At 38.6% G+C, this 23,820-nt stretch overlaps 1 protein-coding gene across 1 annotated transcript in view; it reads right to left on the bottom strand.

Annotated features, from left to right (window-relative positions):
* Nucleotides 1–1,037: 1,037 nt before the first annotated feature.
* Nucleotides 1,038–23,820, bottom strand: part of NEBL (nebulette) — a 95,350-nt gene continuing 72,567 nt past the window's right edge. The window contains exons 27-28 of the mRNA XM_008939673.1: nt 7,122–7,237; nt 1,038–1,616 (exon numbers count right to left, since the gene is read on the bottom strand). Coding sequence (XP_008937921.1) covers nt 1,440–1,616; nt 7,122–7,237 — 293 coding nt within the window. The 3' untranslated portion in view covers nt 1,038–1,439. The remainder of the gene's footprint in view (nt 1,617–7,121; nt 7,238–23,820) is intronic.

Genomic DNA, 23,820 nt, shown 5'->3' on the forward strand with positions numbered 1-23,820 from the left:
ACACAATCTCTCTTACAGGTCCATTATGTTACCAATTATTTGATCTTCTCAGCCTCGCAGACTAAGACCTGGATCTCCCAGTTCTGATCATAAGTTAATGGACACCAAATAGCATATGTGAAAGTTTGTCAGCAGAATATTTTTACTGTTTTCTATGGATGACTAAACTGAAGCATGATAGTGTAGCATATGTTCGATTTCTGCTTGGTTAGTTTTCCCTTCAGTGTCAGTTATGAGGAAGATTAAACTAGTAAAAGAAAACATTTCTCCATCATTAGTCATTTGGCAAGCGTACAACCCACTGTTGGATCACCAAGATTTTTGGAGGAAACTGAAACAATAGCCCATTGAGCTGAAATGCACTACAAAATCAGAGCTCTCCTCCACTCCTCAATGGAGATGCAAGTATCTCTGCAGCAGGGGTAGTTACATTAGCTCATCAGCAAAGCAGCCATTAAGCAAGTTACCTGTGGTAAGAAGGAGGGATGTGACTGCAGGCTTTGTGTGACTGCACAGAACTGGGGCATCGCATTGGATATTTATTTACAGCAGTACAGGTGAAGGTAAAGGTATTAACATGAAGTATTGGTTGTACATTGCCCTAATTTCTATTGAAATGCTAAGTATTAGTAGACGGAAACAGAAGAGTTGACAGGTTTTATACTCTAGATAGTCTTTGCAAGGAATTTTCTGTGTTAAAGATACCAAAGAACCATGAATCCAGGCATGGGTCTAACTGACAGACTGGGATGCAAGCAAAGCTGATAGAAGAGTTCACTGTTGAAATAAGGGAAAGGTAATCTAGGAATAACTGTGGGTATGCAAGAGTCAGGAAATTTCTGATGTCAAAATCGACCTGTTTACTGTAAGGCTGCTGGGCAATAGGGGTTTTTTGTTGTGTTTTTTTTTTTTTTTTTAACTAGCATATTACTTGCCATTATTTCAAATGATTGAATTATCCACTCTTATTTTTTTTTATTAGGATGCTAACTGCTCAAATATTAAACACCTCCCTAATAATCTGAAGATGTGTACAAACTCTGTATGTTAATCTCCTGTGACTTCAGAGTGCCATAAGAACTGAGTTAATTTTATGGTTATTATAAAGAAACAATATCTTTGAGAAAGTAGGGAAAAGGTAATTCCCCTTTACAGCTAATTGACAGAAATCTTTATAGGACTGGCAGCACCAGGCTTCCATGTACGTTTTTCATGTTGAGGAAGCACTATTATAAGCAATGCTGTTTTCAAGGCTCTGAGATTCTTCTTGATTATTTATCTTTACTTTAAAGGACTCTAAATTGGATTCTGAGTGAGAATGCAGACTTAACAGCAGTGATAAAATAATGAAAATGTACTCTTAAAAGATTATTCTGACTTCTTCTAAGAGGTTAGATTTTGAGTAAATCATAATAAAGCTCAAGGACTAGAGACAAAAATTAGTTAACAAACTCAATATAATTTGCTGGAAGCATTCCTGTTTTCCCAGTTCTCTGAACAGTACCATACATCCAGCCATCATCAATTGGTTGTACATTGATGATATAATCACCATCCCTGAAGGAAACTTCATCTTCATCTTGAGCACTGTAGTCATACATAGCTCTGTATGTTCTCTGTTGAAGGAAAGAAAACAAGGCTGTAGTCTCAAGCCTAGACTGAGATAGATTCCTTCTCTTCTTTGCACAAAGAAAATGAAAAGAGCAGGAAAAAGAAAAGAGGGAGCAAGGCAGAGAGACAAATCACAAGTTATCTCTTGAAAAGCAACAGTACACCCTGCACCCCCTCAAATACACAGTGGATACAGCCCCTTTTTCTGAGTACCAAAATACATTATTTTTGTGAATCTGCACGGTCCAAAGTCTTCATACAAACAGCTTTCAAGCCATTCACTGCCTCTTGAAATATTCCAACAGTTGTTTCATATATTCACTAGTATCAGCTCATTACATCCAGTCATAGCTAGTCATGATTCCCAAAAAGCTGTGCCTTTGCTACAGAAAAGAAATAGTCTTCATTCAGGTTATTAACTTTGTCACCTCACTCAACATCCTCCATTTCATTAGGATTTCACCCCAATTTAAGAATATGTAATTATCAAATTTAAAAAAAGAAAAAGGGGGGGAGGGGCATATATTCAAAAAGACTGCTAAAATAATTTTTATGAATACTCATTTTTGCATATGCAGGTAAAAGAATCATTAAGTCCTATCATTAGCTAAGCCACATTTCTCTACACCTGTGTCCACTGTGAGCGAAGATGTCCATTATCTTTCTGAATAGACTATTTTCTTCCACTCACAACCAACAAAACGCTATAATTTACTGTAATTCAGTGCGGGTTTTCAAACTCAGGGGAACGGTCTCCTCTTAGCAGCAGAAGAAAACCAGCTCATGTTAAAATTCTCAGGAGTACTTTATTTTCCTTACTCTGCTTCTCAACAGAAGTCAACAGCAGCTCAAGCATCACTGATAATATTCAGTTTCGCTATCAGTGTTTTTTGATATGTCACCATATCTAGTTTAATTTTTCAGGTTCAATGATTTAATGAGAAAAAAAGGCAAAATTAGTCACTGTGAGTTAATGCCTAGTACTATTGTCCGAACTTTTTAAGAGACAAAAATTTGGTCTTCTTCCCAGCTGAGGAAAACAACTCTTGATTATTTTCAGTCCATCACATATATGCTTTTTTGAGGGTATTTAACAAAATTATTTTCACAAAAGATGGAGATTCCTCCACATACAGTGATTAGGCCACTTGTCACACGTTGGAAAGGTGTCATCATGTAATCCGAATACTACAGGACAACTCATTATTACTGTTCCCATGCTAGAAACACACTTTCTGTCTTGATTCTGTATTTACTGTTGTTAGCGCAGATTAAACACTACAGAGAAATCAACTCCTGGTTAAGCACTGGAGACCGCTACCTTTCTGAACAAGCCTACTCTGAACTGTATTTTAGTCTTGCTCTGTATAATTTTCTCTGTCATGCCTCATAATATTGCTGCCCAACAGGCTGTGATCAAGAGCAATATTCAGCCAGAGGTATGTGGTTTCCTAGTGGTTCCTTAACATCTTACAAATGTTCATGGAAGGTGATGAAAAAAAATCATTGTTTACACATTACATTGAAGCAACTAATTGGGAGGGTTCTATCATCACAAAAGATTCCTTAAACATTCACAAACTAAATAACTAGCAGTGAAAAAAACCTGGTAACTGCTTTTAATAATCTTATTTTTCAAACTATTTCAACTGATGTCTCCACTGAACCTTGAACCCAACTCAAAAAAAAAAAAAAATCTGCACAACAACAAAAAAAAGTGAAAAATACACTACTACAACAAGCTCAGCAGTAGTTAATCCTTTAAACATTTTTTTTTTAAAAATGTCCATTTAAGAAAAATATTAGTAAGTCCATAAGTGGCACAAGGCAGAGAATAGATTTTCCTCTGAGCCATGCTTATACGTCTCCTTTAAAAGGGCAAAGACTGGGGGAAGAGAGTAAACGTTTTATTAAAATCACATATAATGGGAAGAAAAACAGAGAAGTTTTTGTTCACACAGAAGGATGCTCACTCATTCTTAGAACATCAGGTTATAGGATATACCACTGTTGTCTCCTTTACAGCAGTTTGACTGCATCACTCTGGTGGCACAGTTGTGAAGACAAGCTGGTGATTTCAAACTTTAAAAAAATTTATTAGGGCTCTAAATGCTGCTGAGAAACCTAAATTTATGGCCTTAACACCTAATTAGGTGCTAAATGGCTGTCAGGAGAAATCTCCATAATAATCCTGTTAGTATTTAATGCCTAATTATCACTTCAGAGTGTAGTCTGGGCTATATAATTGAGAATTACAATGCTTAAAGGAGTCAAAGCAGGGATTTTTAAAATGCCTTTTAGTGAATTATTCCTGGCAGTAATGAGTTTAGCAGGTACTGAGAGCATAAGAGGGTATAAGAAAATGTTGGGGTTTTGTAAAACAGTCGAATACACACTTATGTCCCACCTTCTCAAAGGTCTAACTCACAGCTACTGCTTAGACAACAGCAAGTCTTGTGCACATGAAGTCCTGAAGCCCAGCTCTCATATTCCCAGCTCCCCAGCCAGATGTGAGCTAACAGATGTGTGTTTCCGCTTCACCCACCAGTTTATACTTACTCTATAAATAGCTCCTTGCAAGGAATAGTACCTGTTGCAGGGTCCTTCACATAGAACAGCTATGAAGAAAAGCTAACTTGCACCCTAGGTTTTGTTTTCCTACCTCTTCTAGTCTTCTAAAGACATGAGAACATCCTGCTATCTTTCCAAGAGCCAAACAGCCTTCAGGCATCCGTTATAAAACTTTCTGTACTCTTAGCAACAATTTAAATCAGCCCATTATGCAAAACTGCTCACAGAAAGTGAGCAAAAGTTAAGAATCAGAAAATAGCACAATTTATCTAGGGAAAAAAAAATCTACACAGAGCTTTTATTACGATCATGTTCAAAATTAAATAAATCAGAATTTGGTAATTTAGAAAACTTCTATTTCTCGGTATAGGAAATTGGTGGACACGGTAATGAAATGAACTTGTGTCTTTTGGGGACCTTGATTTAATATCAGTGCAACAAACCAGCTGAAAGGAGCAGGCTTTACTGCAGCTAACTCCCCAGTCACCCCCACCCTGATAAAACCCATGGGATCTTAATCATTCCTACCCTAGAGATGTCCTGGCCAAACTCAGGCATCTACGGTTGACTTTTTCACCTTCATCACTTTTAGTTAAGCCTCAAAAACTGCTTGTGTGTGAGACCAGTATTTGGGCTGGGATCTCTTTCCTCCTGCCTCTCCCCCTTCTTACTTTCTTCTCTCAGTTCTTCCTTCCCTCTGCCTGGCTTAGCCAAACAAGGCTGCACCTCTGGCAGTGCTGCTCCAAGCCCAGAACCAAACAAGCAACTGAAAACAATGAACCCAAGTTCTCCTACTGCATGACCACATTGCATTTGAAAAGCACTCTCAACCTACCTTCCATCTTCAGTCTGTGCAAATCACTACACTCAAACACATCACCAGCCAGAGGTTTCCCACAGCACACACTGGGAACCCCTTGTGCAGTTCCAGTTGCTGAGTGTAACATGCTCAGCACACCTGGATAAGCTGCACAAGCTGAAGAAAATACAATCTTTTGACATGAAGGCAGAAAGACAAAGGAGCATGCCAGGTTTCTAGCTGCATCTGAGATGCCTCTTTTGGAGCAGAATCATCATCCTGTGGGGGTGATAAGATCACACTGTCTTCCTTACCAGACTACAAGTAAGTAGTCAGCACCAAGACATCAGTCCTGTTTGGGGTTTAGCATCTTCAAGGAAACTCACTCAGTTTTTAGCAGCAACAAGATCCATTCAAATTATGACATTTGCCACTTCATTTTTTCCCATGGGATGAACAACTATTATCATTTAAAGGAGTGTCAAAGGACAACTTTCACAAAATGGATAAAAAATCCTGATGAAAAGAGACATTAAGTCAATCCTTTATTTTTTAAATGCTTTAACTTCACTTCCTTCCTTTCCTTATTACATTTGCATTCCCAGTTCTGGAAGGAGAGGCAAATGATGATTCTGATGATATTGTTTCAACAGCAGTCCACCAGGTAACTCACTGGGAGACAGAGATATCAGGGAGATAGTAGACATCTACCTGTGAAGGCTGCTAAGTGCATTTCAAGATTTGCAGGCACCTCTGTTCTCTATCTGCTGGGTTTGAAGGCTGCTTTGCTCACCACTGACTAGTAAATCTGCTGGCAAAGCCAAGGCTTCCAGGTGTCCCACTTTTTGGACTCTAGCCCTTTTGGAAAGCAGGCAGCTCCCCAAGTGCTTTATGATATCCTTGGAAATTACTGGTTCATTCCAGTATCAGCTGCTTCACAGCTGTCATGCAGGTGTCCAAAGAATTTCCCAGGGTATTGGCTCACTCAAAGACGTACGTATCTGGATCCCAGACTTCCCAGCAAGTTAGACCCCTCAACCCCCAAGCACCTTAGAAACTGCAAAGGCTGAAAGCACCCAAACATCCTACAATGCCATGATCTTTGCAATATAACATACCATGGAGCTTCAGCCTTAAAGAAAAATAGAAGTTTTGGCAAATATTCAGCAAGCTCTAAGTTTGGTTCAGCATTAAATACTTCTTTATCTCTAAAAAAATGTGACAGAGGTAGTAACTATACATCCATTCAAAAGAGTTTAAAATTCAAAATTACAAGACAATATTTTTATGGTAGAAGGTGGCTGGACCAGACCTATGAAATCTCCAGCAAGTGATATGATTAAAAAAAAAAAATTATAACCATTAAATCTGAACTTTATATATAAAGAGTTCAAAATAAAAAAAGAAGCTCAACGTCCTAAAAAAACCCAGATGAATACCCATTCAGTTCTCCTTCCATGACCTGCTACTTTCAAAATGAAGTATTCATTACAGCTTTACATTCCCACCCATGACAATTAAGAACTCCATGATTATGGCCATGGCTTCATGATAAAGCTTCTTCTCAGTCACCCGGCAATATACCCCAATTTGGATCAGGCACGAATGGGTGCACTATTGTTCTGTTGAATTAGAAAGGGCACACCAGTATGGAATCTGAGCTAGCTTTATATAAGCAGAGCTGAGTAATAGCGATAGGCACGAAGCCTGCTAACACAAAATTAGCAAGTAAAAAAATCTTAAAGAACTTTAAACCAAGAGAGTGATCTTAAGTGATCAGTGGTTTTCATCCAGTGCTAGGAGCCTGAATTCATCACAAAGCATAACATCAAAGCTCAGCCTGTGAAATACTGTCCAAGTGTTTACTATTTGCTTTAGCAGGTAGAAGACTCATTTATTTCTCTGCCTTCTAGAGATCATAAATGATTTTTCTTAATGCATTCTGACACAGTTGTTGCCCCTGTCCTCAGTCACTTCATCTTTTTTATACATGAGGGCTATTACTTACCTTTAGGACTCAAACAGTCAAATAGTCCAACTATACAATTCAAGGTGACCAACACACTCATATTTAAGAGGTTTCATAACAGCTGATGACGTTGCTTACCAAATAAAATCATTCTTTAAATCCAATACTCACCAGACTTGCTGAATGAGGCTGTGAATGCATGGACCTCATGGATGACATACTGGTCTGGTGCATGTATCCATATCCTTGGGACTGGCTTTGCTGATATGCCCCAGGGAGGACAGGGGCTGTGTGTTAAAGAAACAGAGACATATTAATGCAAGTTTTAAAAAAAATTCCTTATCTAGAATTTTATAGAAACTGTAGGTTATTTGCATTGCAAATAACAGTTCATATTGTTATTTGTGCTGGGTCCAGGCCTGTTCAACATCTTCATTTATGACTTCGATGATGGTATAAAAGTGTCTTCTCAGCAAGTTTGCTGATGACACGAAACTGGAAGGTTTGGATGACACACCTGAAGGCTGTGCGGCCATTCAGCGAGATTTGGACAGACTGGAGAACAGGGCAAAGAGGAATCTATTGAGGATCGTTCAACAAGGATAAGTACAGAGTCCTGCACCTGGGCAGGAGTAATGAAATGCACCAGTACAAGTTAGGAGGAGATCTGCTAGAGAGCAGCTCTGTGAAGAGGGACCTTGGAATCCTGGTGGACAAGTTTTCCATGGGACAGCAGTGTGCACATGTGGCCAGGAGGGCCAATGGTCTCCTGGGGTGCATGAAGAAAAGTGTGTCCAGTAGAACAAGGGAGGTCCTCCTGCCCCTCTACTCTGCCCTGGTGAGACCTCACCTGTATTGTCTCTTCACAGTTCTGGGCCCCCATTTCAAGAGAGACAGATCTACTAGAGAGAGTCCAGCAGAGGGCTACGAGGATGACTGGGGGACTGAGGCACCTGCCTTAGGAGGAGAGGCTGAGAGACCTGGGGCTTTTCAGTCTGGAGAAGACTTAGGGGGGATCTAATTGATGTGTATAAATACATGAGTGCTAGATGTTCAGAAGAAAGGGGTAACCTGTTTTCACTTGTACCCTGTGATAGAACGAGGGGCAATGGATACAAGCTGGAGCACAGGAAGTTCCAACTCAACATGAGGAAGAACTTCTTTACTGTCAGGGTCCCAGAGCACTGGAACAGGCTCCCCAGGGAGGTTGTGGAGTCTCCTGCCTTGGAGACTTTTAAGACCCGTCTGGATGCGTTCCTGTGTGACCTGCCCTAGAGTAGATGGTCCTGCTCTGGCAGGGGGGTTGGACTCGAGGATCTCTGGAGGTCCCTTCCAACCCCTAACATTCTGTGATTCTGTGATTCCTCATTAAGAAACACTTCAGAATGACTTCCATATACAAGTTAAGGCTTTCTGTAGATTGAATGACACATTAATGTAGCCAAAGCTATAGTTATATTCCCAGAAAGACTATTAAGATTAGTTGGAAGGAAAAGCTTAACATAGTAGTCTGACCATAAAATGCCATACAAAAGCTTGAGAAACTAACTCAGTTTTGATACTGTCATAGGTAATGCACTGAATATCATGTTCCATAAACTGCCTTTTTATAAAGAAAGATTGATGAAAAAGGCTATATACTAGTGTAGTTTTGAAATGTTTCAGTAGAAATTCTCCGCAATTAATTTCTAACTCATTGCAAACTAAGTCATATTTATTGCGCTATGAACAAAGGAGGACTGTGACTCACATGAAGAGACAGAAATGTAAAAAGTGAGCCCACTTTTGTATATAGGAATGTAAAAAGTGAGCCCAAAAAGTGAGATCGGTTTCTTTCTTTATTCTGATTTAAATAATATTGTTAGCCAAACACAGAGAGATCAAGTTTACTGCAATCTTTCCAAGTCCACCTCTTTCAGTATCTTCCTCTTACCACACAACTGTTCCATATATTTCACACATATGTTATTCACATTATTTGAACAATTCCAAAGGCTAACCGTTAATATGCTGACTTTTATTGTATCAAGAGCTGTTGAAAGAGTTAATACAATCAAGGACTTCCTACCTCTACTGCTTACTAGAAAAGCATTTGTAAACCTTCCATAGCTGTTCAAAAGAACCTACTTCAGCAACAGACTGAATCAGAACATGCTAAAAACATTTGATCAAAAAATCTGTGAAAAATAAGCACAGCATAAGTGACTATCCACTATTTTCCCAGCACACCCAAGAATAATTTTAAAGCAAAATTAAGACTGAAGTGTTTTTCAAAATCTAACAATTTAAAGTTTAGCCACTGAATACCTGTGTAAGTTTTGCAAGACCCTCATGCACTCTGAGAATAAATATTTCTGGCTCTTATGGAGGTTATTAGACCATATCCCACTATTATTTACCAGAATTTTACTAGTTCAACTGGAAATTCATTTAGCTACACTGAACAGAAAATATATTTCTGTTGATACTTCTTTGAGTGGTCCTTTTAGCTGGTATTCTGTATAACTCCTCTGACAAATCTGTCTTTTGCTTGCAGAAGTCAGAGCCTCTGAAGCCCAGGAGGGAAGAAAATCTTCAAACATGTAGTCAATCATCAGTCTGACACTACCTGAGATACATCTCATGGGCTTGCTAGGAAGTGAAGAACCACTTCTGGAACAGTCATCACACATGAATTCAAAAAGGACCAAAGCTAGCATAGGATTTCATAGGATTCACAACATACGGAAGGACCCAGGACTTGTAAAATTAAAAGACAGAGAAGCCAGAAGCAATAATTTAAAATATATATATATATATTTCTAAGTAGTATTCATGTTTCCAGTCCTCCTCTGTTTCTCACAAAGACAATAAATGCATGTGAAAAAAAAGGATTACTGAGAAAATATTCGCTGAATTCTTTCAGAAAGAAAGATCAACCTTGTGCTTTCAGCAAGGTATTTTACCCATTCTGCTTCCCCGAATAACAATACCATTGATGTCAACAAAGTTTTTTTCTAAAAATCCATTTAGTTTTAATTAGCATACTTAAATACACTAAGTATGTAATTACAATTCAGGATGTTATTTTTTGCTTTACTATACTTGTAAAGATAAGTAATGCTGTATATTTAACTAGGCGTTTTCTGATTTAGAAAACAGTTCAAACTATTGTAATGAATAGATTGCTTTGTTACGTGAGAGAAATTAAAGTGATACACAGTCAGATGCAACACTGGAACATGATGAATAATGGATGTTTTAGAAGTGCCAAGTTCATTCTAATGACATATGAGTACAAAGACACTTTAAAGCAGTTTAATCATCAGAGAATTGCTGCTCGTTAACATGTTCACAGGATTATCATGCATTAAGTGAATAGTCTTAAGTAGTTCATCAAATAATTTATGTTTCAGTGTTGTTACAAGCTATTCCTACATGACCAGATGTAGCCCTTCATGAGAAAATAGAGAAAAACATAATTTAATCAAAGGTTCTACAATCAATCCAGAATGAATACACTTCACCTAATTCACCACCAGCATAAACACAGGTCAGTCCAAAAAGGCAAAGGGAGTCCCACCTCCTCATACCAGCAGTAAATTGATCGTGCTGGTTGAAAACTGACACACAGCTTGTAGTTTTTAACTTAACAGGAAGCAGTATCTCAAGCCAACAGCGGCCACTGTTCAGTCAGCACCCTGCCTGCTCTACCGGGGCAAAGGGCTGGTAGCTTTTCATTGGTCCACAGCAGGGGCAGATGCCCTGAGAGTCCTTTTCTTCTTCCTAAAAGAAGTGAAGACACTGGTAGAAACTTTTTACTCTTGATTCCTTCTCCCCAAAACAGATCTTTCTCAATTCCTACCAATCATCCCCTGACAGCGTAAGGCAGCAAGCCTACTGATGGTCACCTTCATTACAGCCTCCAAAACACAGGCTTCTTTTGGGGAGGATAACCCATGCCTCCCATTTCCATGACGACTGTCAGCAGCAGGTCTGAGGCGTGCTTTCTTCCTTCACATTCTGCTTCTTGCAAGCTGAGAGAATTCTGTCAAACTGTCTCAGTGAACCTGTTTGCCAATTTACCTGCAGCAATGGAAACCATATGCCCAGGGAAATAAAGCATTTCTTCCAAGGCAGGAGAAATTTTGGGAAGCATTAGAAGCTGAAGTATTAGAAAAAGATTCTATACAAACAAAAAGAACAAATTTTAAGGATTAGCTTTACTAATTATCTTCAAGTCCTTTATTTAGGTGTCATATATATGAGCAGCAAAAGTCCATGTTGAAGACACTTGATTGACTAATCCTATCCTTTTCTTTTTCCATTAAAAGAATACTGTTCTTTTAGTAGCAGCACTGCAAGAAATGATCAATAGTTTTAAATATTTTTTTTTACAAAATATACTTAAGAACTCTCCAGAGGTATGTCTGTTTGGAAGATAATTTGGAAATCACACAAGTAAGTATATTAGTGAAATGACAACAGACCTGAGCTGTGTTTCTGGTGGCATATGGATAAATGAAGGTAAGAATAAATGATGCAGAGAAAAGAAGTTTTACTTTTCCTTATCATCATCACCCATAGTTAACTGCAATCTTTTGGCTCAGAGCAAAGGATTAAGTTCTGTAACACCACTGACTGCAGCAGCAGCAAAAGCAATGGTTTTAGATAACCTAAGGGAACATTAAAACTGCAGTGGAACATGAAATCCATTTAGCTGAAGCCAGATTTATTGGTGAGGGAGCTGAAGGCTGACCATTGCTCCCAGAAGTTCAGGTGGAAGTCATCTCTTGTTGCATTCTCAGATGCATTCTGCTGTATCAAAACTTTTTTTCTTGTTCTACTTACCAAGCAAGCCAGATACTCAGTTAAATGATCTACTTGAAGGAATTTATCATGTTTCCCTTACAATACCTTCCATAGGCTTCCCCAGAGAAAAGAAAAATGAAAAAAATAAAATAAAAAGTGAATAAAAGGCAGAGAGGAAGCCTCCAAGAAAAAGCAGCTGAAAGAATGATAGTATCAACTTGCTTTAGCAGACAATGAGGTCTGCAGAGTGTGTACCAAGCAGGACATGCCTTGAGAAGGACTAGAAGAAAAAGATCAGTCTGTGGAAATAGGAACGGAATAATTAAGAAAGCATTGTGTAACTACAAGGAGGGGAAAAAAGTTTATGCTAAAAAGAAAAATAATTTAAAAGGCAAGTTCCAAGATATAATATTTTATCAAACCCATATTTTAACTCTTTTTGATTCTTTTGTTCATCAGAATCTTGATAACCCACGGTAAAAAAAAATAATTAAAAAAATCTCCACTAACTACTGCATTTTTGCCATTTATTACAATATGTTTACCTGACCAGATGTAAGATAATCAGTTCACTCTAACAGACATCAAGCAGTTTTAAGCATTTATTCCACCTTAAGGGTTGATGTTACTCCACGTTTTCACTACCAGGGTACTAAGACTTCAGAGAACTCACTTAAAAGAATATTGCCACATTTTTTAAGAACAACAACATGAGACAGCAGGAAGTAAAAAGAAAGACAATTATTATTAGGTGCTTAATTCTAGTGTCTGTGAGAGGATGATCAAGTTGTAGATTTTCTGAGGAACACAGAAGCTGCAGTGGAGCCAGAATGCAGCATTATCACACATCTTTGTGTTACTGACATGACTAGCTTGCCTGAAACAGATGAAGCTGCTGATGGGAACCATGTTGCATCACGTTGTGGTGGGTTGATCCTGGCTGGATGCCAGGTGCCTACCAAAGCCACTCTATCACCCAGCTCCTCAGCAGAATGGGGGAAATATCCCCGCGTGTGTGGGGGGGGGGGGGGGGGAAAGTAGATTATATGAATCATAGCATCATTTAGGTTGAAAGGACGTTTAAGGTCATCAAGTCCTAACACCACCAAGTCCACCACTAAACCACGTCCTTAAGCACCATATCTAGGTGTCTTTTAAATACCTTCAGAGATGGTTAATCCACCACTTCCCTGGGCAGCCTGATCCAATATGCTGGACAAAACAACATTTATTTATATATATTTACAGTTATATTCAAAATTTATTTTCATATAAAATACATTAAAGTACTATATGAAAGTAACAGGGCGACAGTTTCAAAGACTTCAAAGCTTGTCTCCCTTTTAAAGTCAGGTCAAATCTACAGTTAGGTTAGATGGCTTAGGGCCTTATCCACTCCCTTTTGAGTTCAGGATGGAGATTTCAGCATACCTCTTTGGGCAACCACACACTGTCTAATTCCTCCTACTTATTTCCCATGCTGTGTATATTCCTATATAAGCTCTTGAGATGAACCCAGCACAGCATTGTGTCAACCATACAAGTATCCCCAGAAACAGTTCTAAGGAGAAACAGCAGGATAAATGGAACACAACTGTGGTCAACTAAGAATTTAAGGAGAGTTTTAGCCCGTATCACAGGCTAATCAGAAACAATCTTGACATTCTGGCAGCATTAAGGCAGGCTATGTATGATAAGGATGGGCTGTGAAAGGCATGAAAAGCTAAGAAAAGTAGCTTGACTGCTATGACAGGTGAGTTTTCAGCAGGCTTTTAAAGATGATGTGCTAAACATCATTCTCTGCTAAAGTTAAGAGTATTCAAAGAACTCAGCAGGAGTCATAAAGTGATTCATCTTAAAGCAGCTATAGGCAGTTCACCCCTGATTCCCACTCTGTTTCTGAGGTTAACGCTCCATGATCTGGCTGAGGCAAACTAACACTCCCGCCACCCTTTCTCTTCCCCTTAGCTGGGTTGCTTTTCTCCTAGCTTGGAGAGCTAGGTCAGCTCAGCAAGGGTTCAGACCAGCAGCAGATGCGCTGCCAGGAAGGAGGCTGGACCAGGCACCCAAGGCCACGACAGCAGAAGACAACAAACTGTTAGATCAGCTCAGTTGCCCCACCAAGCACCCACCAAGGTATGCCCCACCAAGCACCTCACTTCTCTGCAAGCTCCCTCTGAATTCCAACTGCAAAAGAGCTGAGCCTCTCACAGATGCTTCCCTCCAGATGTCTCAACATCTAGCTCTAAACAATGCATCCCATGTAATGCAGAATGCTCCTGTGTGCTAGCAGGTGGCATGTACTGCTCCACTACTTGCATCATACAGTATTTGAGGAAAGCCATAGTTACAGATTTAAAGTAGATAAAGCTAAATGCAGCCAGCAATGGTTGTTCACTCGACAATAAAAACAGATAAAAGAGAATTTAAAGACTTTAATGAGTGTGCAAGCACTGCCCAGAGTTAGAGATGATGTACAGAATTCTGCAGCATCCCCATGGTACAGAGCGAGGGGATAGTCTCTAAAGGACATGATAAAAAAAACAGTCAGAGGAGTACATAGGACGGACAGAAGAATGTTAGATACAGGTAACATTAGGAAAACTTCAGCAATAATTTTTCAGTGTGGAACTGATTGCCAAGAATGCTCCTACCCCAAATTGGGACAAAAAGTAAAAAAAAAACTCAGTGGTTCATTGTCCTGGTTCAGCTACAACAGAGACAAAAAGAAATTTTAAAAATCAGGTAAAGAAACAATTGTATGCCAATCATTTAAAAATATTTAGGTTTAATATTTGTAATTTTCAATGTTTATTGTAACTTATGTGGCTCTTCAAAATTAAACACATTTCAACATAAAGTTGGATTTTAAAAAATGTCAAACTATAACCTTGACAATCTCAAAACTGTATAAAATGTGGGTTTTTGGCATTGAGATATTAATCACAAGTGACACATTCCTATAAAGAAATCTGGCAGTAAACTGCTATCTTCTTATGAACATTATTGAAAAATTCAGCTCTAAAGTTAAATTGCTGAGCGTTAACTTTTCAACTAAGCTAGAAAATGGAAAAATGTATTCTAAATTGATTATAACTCTTATCTATTATAGAGTTTTATTATTTTCTGGTCAGAAGGAGTAGCACAACACAGTCAAATTTACTGGGAATAAGTAAGACTGCATAGCATATAAAAAGCACTAACCTGAAGATTGCAGATGGTGAGACCTGATACAGAAAAGTGCTGTTTTTAGAACAGAAGAGAATAACATGGTAAAGCATCTTGGCACTTTTTCTTGCAACAGTAATTTTCCCATAATTTTTCTTTCTTTCCTTTTTTTTTTTCCCTCCCTCTTCTTCTTGCCCTTTACTTGTCAGTTAGGCTGCTTTCACGGATGTTTGAGCTACCAGGCTTGTTGCTCTCAGTGGTGCTGTCAGAAGCAGCAGTCTGTCTGCATACTATCCATTAGAGGAGTCAGTATTAGTTAGTGAATTGAATATCAAACCCAGATATAATTAGGTTGTTGAAATAACAACCTGAAAGTATGGCCTAATTCACACAGGGTGCTAATAAATATCTGCCATGCTCACTGACCTCATTAGAATTGAAGCTCTGAACTACTTGGAGTCAGTGGCAAATTCAGAACACTACAAGCTTAGGACATTTCCACAGCCTGTATTATAAAAACATAAGAAATAAACCAGGCAGTCTTCAAATCCTTGAAAAAAATGAGATTGGGGTAGGGGGGAAATAATAAATTGATTTATTCTGTATTTTGTATTAACATAACATTAATTATTCATGATGAAAAAAAATCACTACTCACAAGATTACTTACAAAGGATTAAATAAAATGTTTCAAACTAAACTTCATTAGTGTCATGGTTTAACTAATAGATTCTTTAAAGCACCATTATTTTATAACACTATTTTATCATCTAGCAATAATTAAGCCTAAATATATGTACCCACCATGTAAATTGAAGTAGATTACTGTGGGAAATAAAGAATCACACAACTGTAACTCTTAACAGTTGTTTCATTATAAGAAATTAAAATTTGATTTTGAATGAAATTACAACAGAAACCCATGCATTGCTGTTTAGCATATGTCAAAGAAAACAAACAAATCTTTAATGGAATGACAAAAAGAGCATCCAATGTGCTTATGCCACATGAAATCCTGCATCTTATTTGTAATTTGTTTTCCTTTTAGAGAGAACTATTTCATATTTTGGTTATTCTACAGAGGAAACATACAAACATTTCACCAGTTCCAAAACTCCTGATTTGTATGAACAATCAATAGCATTAATATTGGTTAGACTGGTCTTTTTTGTATAAGTCCACCATACATCCAATAGCAGATGGAGTGGGAATTTGGGAAGTACTAGTAAGTCCAGTGAAAGAATGGTTGGCAAACTGCCTCTCTAGTCTGTGTGCCTGGCCATTCAGGCCTTCTCCTTAATTCTTCATATTTTGAGAAATGATAATTCAATCATACTCTTCTCAGGGCAATCTATTTCTTGAGGTCCATTCTGTCCTCTCTGAAATATCTCCTTACTAAAAAAAAAAAAAAAAAAAAAAAAAAAGAAAAAAAAAAAAAGTGGACATTTTTCCTTTAAATACAAGTAGCACAGCTTTCATTCCCCTTCAAAGGAACTGCACAAAAGGACTATATTCAGAGAAAGCCCAGACTAGCAGAGTCTCCAGAAGTCATCTGCAAGCAGGTACTAAATATCAGAGTCTACAGAAAAAAGAAAGAAAACAAGGATGTCCTGTGTTCTACTGTTAATGTTAAAAGAAAGAGGAAGATCAAGAGAATACCCATCCCCTTCACCAAAAGACGATAATACAGGGAAGTTTTTTGCCAAGAAGTGCTGGTGGATATTCCTTAAAGCATCATTTCTACTGAGGAGCAAGGGTGGAGGACACTGAGTCACAGCTCAAAAGCCTTTGCAGTAATTAACACATTATTGTATTTGTAAAATATTAATTACACATAATATTGTGCTCTACCAACAGGGGAAAAGCAGCCAGCTTCCAAACCACCCAGAGTCTCTGCCTTTGGCTGTGGCTGGCTGTGGAGCAGCGAGGTGGTGAGTGGCAACTTCACAGGTTGCAAAGAGCACGAGATAGTCCTGTCCTGGCAACAGAGACAACTCCAATGAACAGAAAATGCCATCAGCTTCCCAAGACTGCCTTTGGAAAGCTCTTAGGACTGTAAGACCACAAACACTCAGAAGAACAGATTTGAAAAAGGTAATTTCATAGCGGCCCCTTAAAACAGAAGCTTTTCCACACAAAAGCTAAAGGTATTTGTTATAAAATAGGGTGGTAAATTATTTCTGGGGAAATTCTGCAAGCAAAAGGTTTCAAGAGATTACCAGAGTTTAAAAATACAGGAAAAGGCTGTAGTCTTCACTCATACTGACATATTTTTGTGAGTTTTGCTTAAAAAAAAAAAAAAAAAGGAAGCGAGCACAAGACAAAATCACAATTTAGAATGAATGACAACAACTATTGTCTTCATCCAATTTCTTCTTTTGGGGATTTAAAAATTGTATGAATTCTATATCTGACATTTAGAACTTTATGGGCATTTATGACAATCTACTTCACTTACAATTTCTTTCACTTAAAATACAAAACATTTATTCCCCTTCCAGATCCCACCAAGTAGTTATTACTACAGCACCCATAAAAATAAAACTACCTCAACTATTTGGTTTCTAACCCTAAAGCTGGACTTCTATTTATCGCCAGTTTCAAATCCTAAAAGGTCACTTTAGGGTTATGATGATGAATACAGAATATTCTAAACCAACTAATTGTAGTGCAACTGACCAAAAAAAAAAATTACATTTTGAATATTTAACTATAAAATCTTTTCCAAAGGTTTAATTCAATAATTAATACTCTATAGTTAATACTCTATCACAACCTAAGGCCAAAAGACTTACTAACCAGGACTAGAGAAGAATGGATTGTGTTTCTGGAGCACAGTTTATACAGATCCTATGGGAGTGGGGTAGGGCCTGGCTGGTTGTTTTTTGCTTTGGCAGAACCATTCACCTATCTGGATCTCAAAAATTATTTTTATTTTTACACTAGATTCTAAAAGATGAGGTTTCCAACTCATCTCTACAATCTCTAAGGCATGTATTTCCAAACTGTCATAGGAACTATTCCAGCAATTCAAATATAAAAGGAGTGGCACCATTCATTTTATAGGAATTATAGCAAAAACTGCTATGAGAATTATTTTGGAATTAGTCTTCAATGGCAGCTGTACAGACCAAAGAGTTTAGCCTACGTATCAATTAGTAACTGATTTATCATAATACTCACTAGATGGGGTGCTTATGCCCTTTTCTGGTACTGGTATTGTAGCTGGGACATAACCAAATCGCAGGACATTCTGCTCTAGAGTTCTGAACATGAATTGCTGTCAGGATTTAGGGTCACTGGCAAACAAACCTTACTGCCATCTGATGTTTTGGGCTGACATTCCACCTAAGCTGCAGCATGCCACAGCTGAGAAAACAGAGTCCAACATGCCTTTCCTCTCCTCGCACACCACACCATACGCTTTTATTTATGAAGGCACAAAATGTCTGAAAGCCAGCCGGAGGCATCCTCAGTCCTTGTGGGGCCAGTGTACCACAGGAAGCTGCAATTCCTGCTTAAACTGTGCATAGGCGAGGTTTTGCTCTAGGCTTTCTCACAAATGTGAAGAGTATGTAAAATGAAGGTTATGTTAACTTGTTACACTATCCACATGCCTTTAATTACAATTTGAACTCACTTAAGTATACTGAGCATCAACTGTTGTCCATTTGCATTGAAGAGAGAATCCTGCAAGTTCTTCCCACAGAAGCTGTGCTTTGATTTCTGTGCAGCTATTTATTTGCATAGTGAGTATAAATAATCTGAGAAATGCTGGAGGGACAGCATCAACTGGGATCAAGGGCATGACTGCACATCATTTGACTAATTATATTTATTGTCTGCTGGATACAAAATCCTCTCAAGTGTATCAAAAGCTGTTCTGGGAGACCACGCTGTACAACTTGCCACAGGAGCCATTAACACTCCCAACTGTTGAGTCCCTCAAAAATTTCTATTCCACTTTCTGCTAGCTGTCTGTTTAAAGCAAAAGGGAACATCAAACCCAGACAGCTGGCAGCTTGAGCAGAAGCATCCCCTGAACTGCTGCCACCCTACAGAACTTGAAAATGGGACCTTTCTGGATTCTCCTCCACTTTTGGGAATTGCCTTTTGGTGCTGCCAGATGTCAAGGGTGTGGGAGAGAAGCATGGGAATCAAAGATAAGCAGAAGAAATTTAAGCAGAAATATTTTGAAAGCATGAAATGTAAAGCTCTCCCTGGAATATTAACTCACTCTCAGTGAACATACACTGAATGTAAATGTGCTTTCAGCTTAATCATGATTTAGATCTTAAAGTATTAAAACCAATGTGGAATATTTAGTTTTATTCACAGAACCCTGAATCAAACCTTAATCAAAACTTAACCTGGCCCTCTCTGGGAATGCAATATGAATTTTCAAGTTTTACATTAAAAATTAAGATTTTACAGATACTTCATACCTCTTTGTAATGGCAGAAAATGAAATCTAATGTTCTGGACTAATTTCTCTCATGCTCTGCACTAACAGAGCACTTAGCAGAGGATACTAGAAGTCAAATAATCCAGCCTAGGACAGACAGATTTGATAATGCTCAATCTAGTGCATAAACATTATCCCATCGTCATTCTGGATTCCTAGACTTTAATAGTTTAAAAGGCTGAAATGGATTATTCAGAGGAGAACAAATTATATATTAAGCGGTCAGAAATCTTCGTTTCACAAAAGAACTTATACGTATAAGGAACAAACACACTGTGTTTCTAACTGAAATCTGAACTCTCACAACTAAACTTGCATCTAATTTTCCATCTTAGCTCAAATCTGGAGGTGAAAAGGTATCACATTTCTAACACCTGAAAACCTCCCACTGTTTTCAAAAGTTCTTCTATCTGTAATGTCATGGGTTTTAACCAGGAAAAAAAAACAAAAAACAAAAAAAAAAACCAAACCACCCAAACAACCCAAACATGCCCTTTTGAGCATCAGTAATCACTACAAATCAGGAAGCAGAAACTGAAAAATCAGGACACATCTTCAAATGAAAGGTGCAGTTTTCAGAAGGGAGAAAGCCCTGTCTTGCTGCCTGAACAAGCACTGTCCTTTTAGGGCACAGTGTGGTTATAGCAAACCTTTACAAAGGGAATTATATCATTTCAGCTAAAATCTGTTTCAAAACAGAAGCCCAGGAGTCACTAGTTTTGAAGGAGTGTAAGCTCTCTAACAACAAAGACTGTTCATGCTCAATATGTGGTATCAGATAGGTACCAAACACATGTATGCACCTGTGCCCATATTACATACACAGAGAAGTATTTAGCCAAGTTCAAAAATATTACAAGAGTTTTATGGGTGATGTATTTATTCTTTGACTGCAAGAGTTTATACTACAATATACACTTAAGAACAGAAAAGCGTCTGATTACCAAAAAGGAAAAGCAGTTATACCATAACTCTGTTGAGTAGAAGACAATTTTTTCCCCACCCATTAGCTTTCATGTTTTTTGTTTTTCACAAAACAAAAACAAAACAAAACAAAACAAAACAAAACAAAAAAAAAAAAAAAAAAAAAAAAAAAAAAAAAAAACAAAAAAAAAAAAAGAAAAAACCACCACAATCAGAAGCGGATGTAGGAGTCTGGTGGATAAGGGAAGCATGGGTGCAACCCTCACCAAGAGGGAGCACGCAGAGCGTTGTTTTGATGTGTTCAGCCTTCTGTGTCAGTGCAGTCTGCTGATACACTTGAAAGGGGACAAGAAACTCACAAAACCCTACAGTTCTTCCTGTGAAATCTACAATTCCTCTCCCTCTGAAGGTCACACTTGATTACTGGAGTCTAGGTAACAGCATTACGGAAACAGAGTTCAACTACCTTTATCTTCACAAAAGACCCACTCTTCCTTGGCTGCCAGAGAAAATATAACTGCTGTGTCATTCTGAATATTAGTGACTGAATATGAATATGAAAATTAGTGAAGGATTTCTGTCCTCTATTCCTGCCAGCTTCACCTGGAGATGGAAGACAGATCTCTAGATTACAATATAAAGAGCAGTCAGGTATGATTTCCCTCTTTTTTCCTTTGACTTGTTTTTTAAGAAAATGGTGATTTTTTCCTATCCTCAGAACCAGAGAGTTTTTTGTAAATAATGATGGGAAGGATAGAGCAAGGAAGGGAACCAAATCCTGTTTCCCTTCCTCTTCCACCTATTAGCAGAAGAGTATTACCACTGTCCCAACACAACTAGATGCCTTGGCCCACATACCAGGGAGCATCTCATCAATTCCAGTGCATGAAATTAATTTTTTTTCTCCATTTCATCTGACTACTGTGTCTTCTGACTAATTAGTAACTTCTGACCCACCCCTTGCTCTAGGATTTTCTGTGGTATACACTGGTGTGTGTCAAAGGCTCATGCAATCCCACAAATAAACACTTTAGATACAGAGCCATAGATATTGGTGTGTGCTAGGGAGAGAGAAGGAGACATCCCTGAAATCCAAGTTTCAAATGTCAGTGTCAGGCTGAGGAACAAAAACATCCTCCACAAGGTGGTACATGGTGTGAGTCTGTTGCCAGGTGTACACAAAGCCTACATTTGCTCTTTGCAGGGGTGTGTTCACACTGCAGTTCAAACAGTAGTACTTCTGATGGTCTGTAACACATTCCTGTCTTAGTCAGGAAAGCAGAAAGACAACCCCTGGACTTTGAAGAAAAAGAGGAGAGCAGGCTCAGCTACTCTGGAGCCTTTCTTCTTCAGAAGGCTCATATCACAGAAGGAGGACATGCCACTAGGGAGAAGGATGAAAGGACTCACTGTTTCTCATTGACTTAACTTTGACTCCAAGCTATATAAAGACTTTAAAACTTTAAGAACCCATATCCCACAGGAAGATACAGCAGTACAGCATTCTGCAGTCTTCATATTTGTAATATTTATTCATCAAAGGTTGTCTGCAGTAATCTTTTATGGATCTGACCATTTGTTACGTAGTATCAATTAAATATCTAATACGAAATTTCAGTTTTCTCATAGCAATCTACAGGTTACTTTTAAGGTTGATAACGAGAATTAAGGTGCTATCAAGATATAAGTGAAATTCATGTTTTGTTGAAATTTGTGTATTTGGATTGCTAGTGTGAGTAAAAAAAGGTAACTTACCAGGCAAAGGGAGTGTTAGTGGCAGAACCTATTCATCAGAGTAAAGAAAGGAAGACCTTAAACCTCAGATCAAGGTCTATATGATAATTCTCACTCTGGTGGCAGCAGGTGAACTGAATCTGAAGAACATAGGCTGAAGGAAACAAGCCTAAATAGTGAACGTGCAGCCAATCAGTAATCCACGGTCTCCAACCAAGTACATGAAATTTTAGCACTCATTTTTAAAATGCAACAAAAGGCACTTGAAAATTTTGTCCTAATATCCACTAAGGTTTCCTACATAACATGAGTTTTTGGGAGTAAAGCAAACCTGATTTCTGTCTCCTATAGACTGACTTTCGTATAGCTTTTAAGATAGTATGATGATGACTTAGAAAATAACTAAGAAATAAGTTTTTTCCAAGTAGAGTAACAATATATCCACGACTGAAAGGAAACCATACTCACCTCTGACTCTTCTCCATCTACAGACTATACACAATTTAAAATAAGAATAAAGAGACATAATAAACTGAAAAACTCTGAATATACGGTTAATATACAGTCACGAGCAGTGTCCCTCAGGGCTCGGTTTTGGGACTGGTCTTGTTTAATATCTTTATCAATGACCTGGATGAGGGGAGTGAATGCACCCTCAGTAAATCTGCAGATGACATGAAATTAAATGGGAGTGCCGATCTGCTAGAGGGCAGGAAGACTCTGAAGAGGGATCTGGACAGACTGGAGCAATGGGCTGAGGTCAGCTGGATGAGGTTGAACAAGGTCAAGTGCTGGGTCCTGCACTTGGGGCACATCAACCCCAGGCAATGCTCCAGGCATGGGGAGGAGTGGCTGGGAAGCTGCCTGGTGGAAAAGGACCTGGGGGGTGTGGGTGGACAGACGACTGAACACGAGCCAGCAGAGGCCCAGGAAGACAAACGGCATCCCGGCCTGTATCAGAAGTGGTGTGACCAGCAGGAGCAGGGAGGTGATCGTGCCCCTGTGCTCAGCACTGGTGAGACGGCACCTTGAGTCCTGTGTCCAGTTTTGGGCACCACAGGATAAGAAGGACATGGAGGTGCTGGAGCGGGTTCAGAGAAGGGCAGTGAGACTGGTGAGAGGGCTGGAAAACGTGCCTTGTGAGGACTGGCTGAGGGAACTGGGGTGGTTTAGTCTGGAGGAGACTGAAAGGTGACCTTATTGCTCTCTACAGCAACCTAAAAGGAGGTTGTAGTGAGGCTGGTGTTGGTCTCTTCTTCCAAATTACTGATGATAGGACGAGAGGAAATGGCCTCAAGTTGCACCAGGGGAGGTTTCAATTGGATATTAGGAAGAATTTCTTCACTGAGAGAGTAGTTAGACACTGGAATGGGCTGCCCCAGGGAGGTGGTGGTCATCCCAGGAGGTGTTCAAAAAACGAGTGGATGTGGCACTTGAGGCTATGGTCTAGTGGTTAGGGAAACGCTGGGAGAAAGGTTGGACTTGATGATCCTGGAGGTCCCTTCCAACCATGGTGATTCTATGATTCTAAAGAAAAATGCATATATCATGTCTATATGTAGATGCACACCAATTAGACTAGAAATTAAGAGGAAACAGAAGAAAAAAAGGGAAAGTCAAAATGAAAAGGGGGGAAAAAAATAACCTAAAAAGTTTCAACTAAAGAGAAAAAAGGGACGTATCAGGGACAAAAAAAACTAAATGAATCTGTTGCAGAACGTTTGTTAAGATAATTTTAAAGTAGAAACTTTCAGACTTAAAGGAAAACTTGGCCATATTAAATAAAAT

The sequence above is a fragment of the Merops nubicus genome, unplaced genomic scaffold (assembly GCF_000691845.1).
Source record: "Merops nubicus isolate BGI_N331 unplaced genomic scaffold, ASM69184v1 scaffold5724, whole genome shotgun sequence".
Classification (NCBI taxonomy): domain Eukaryota; kingdom Metazoa; phylum Chordata; class Aves; order Coraciiformes; family Meropidae; genus Merops; species Merops nubicus.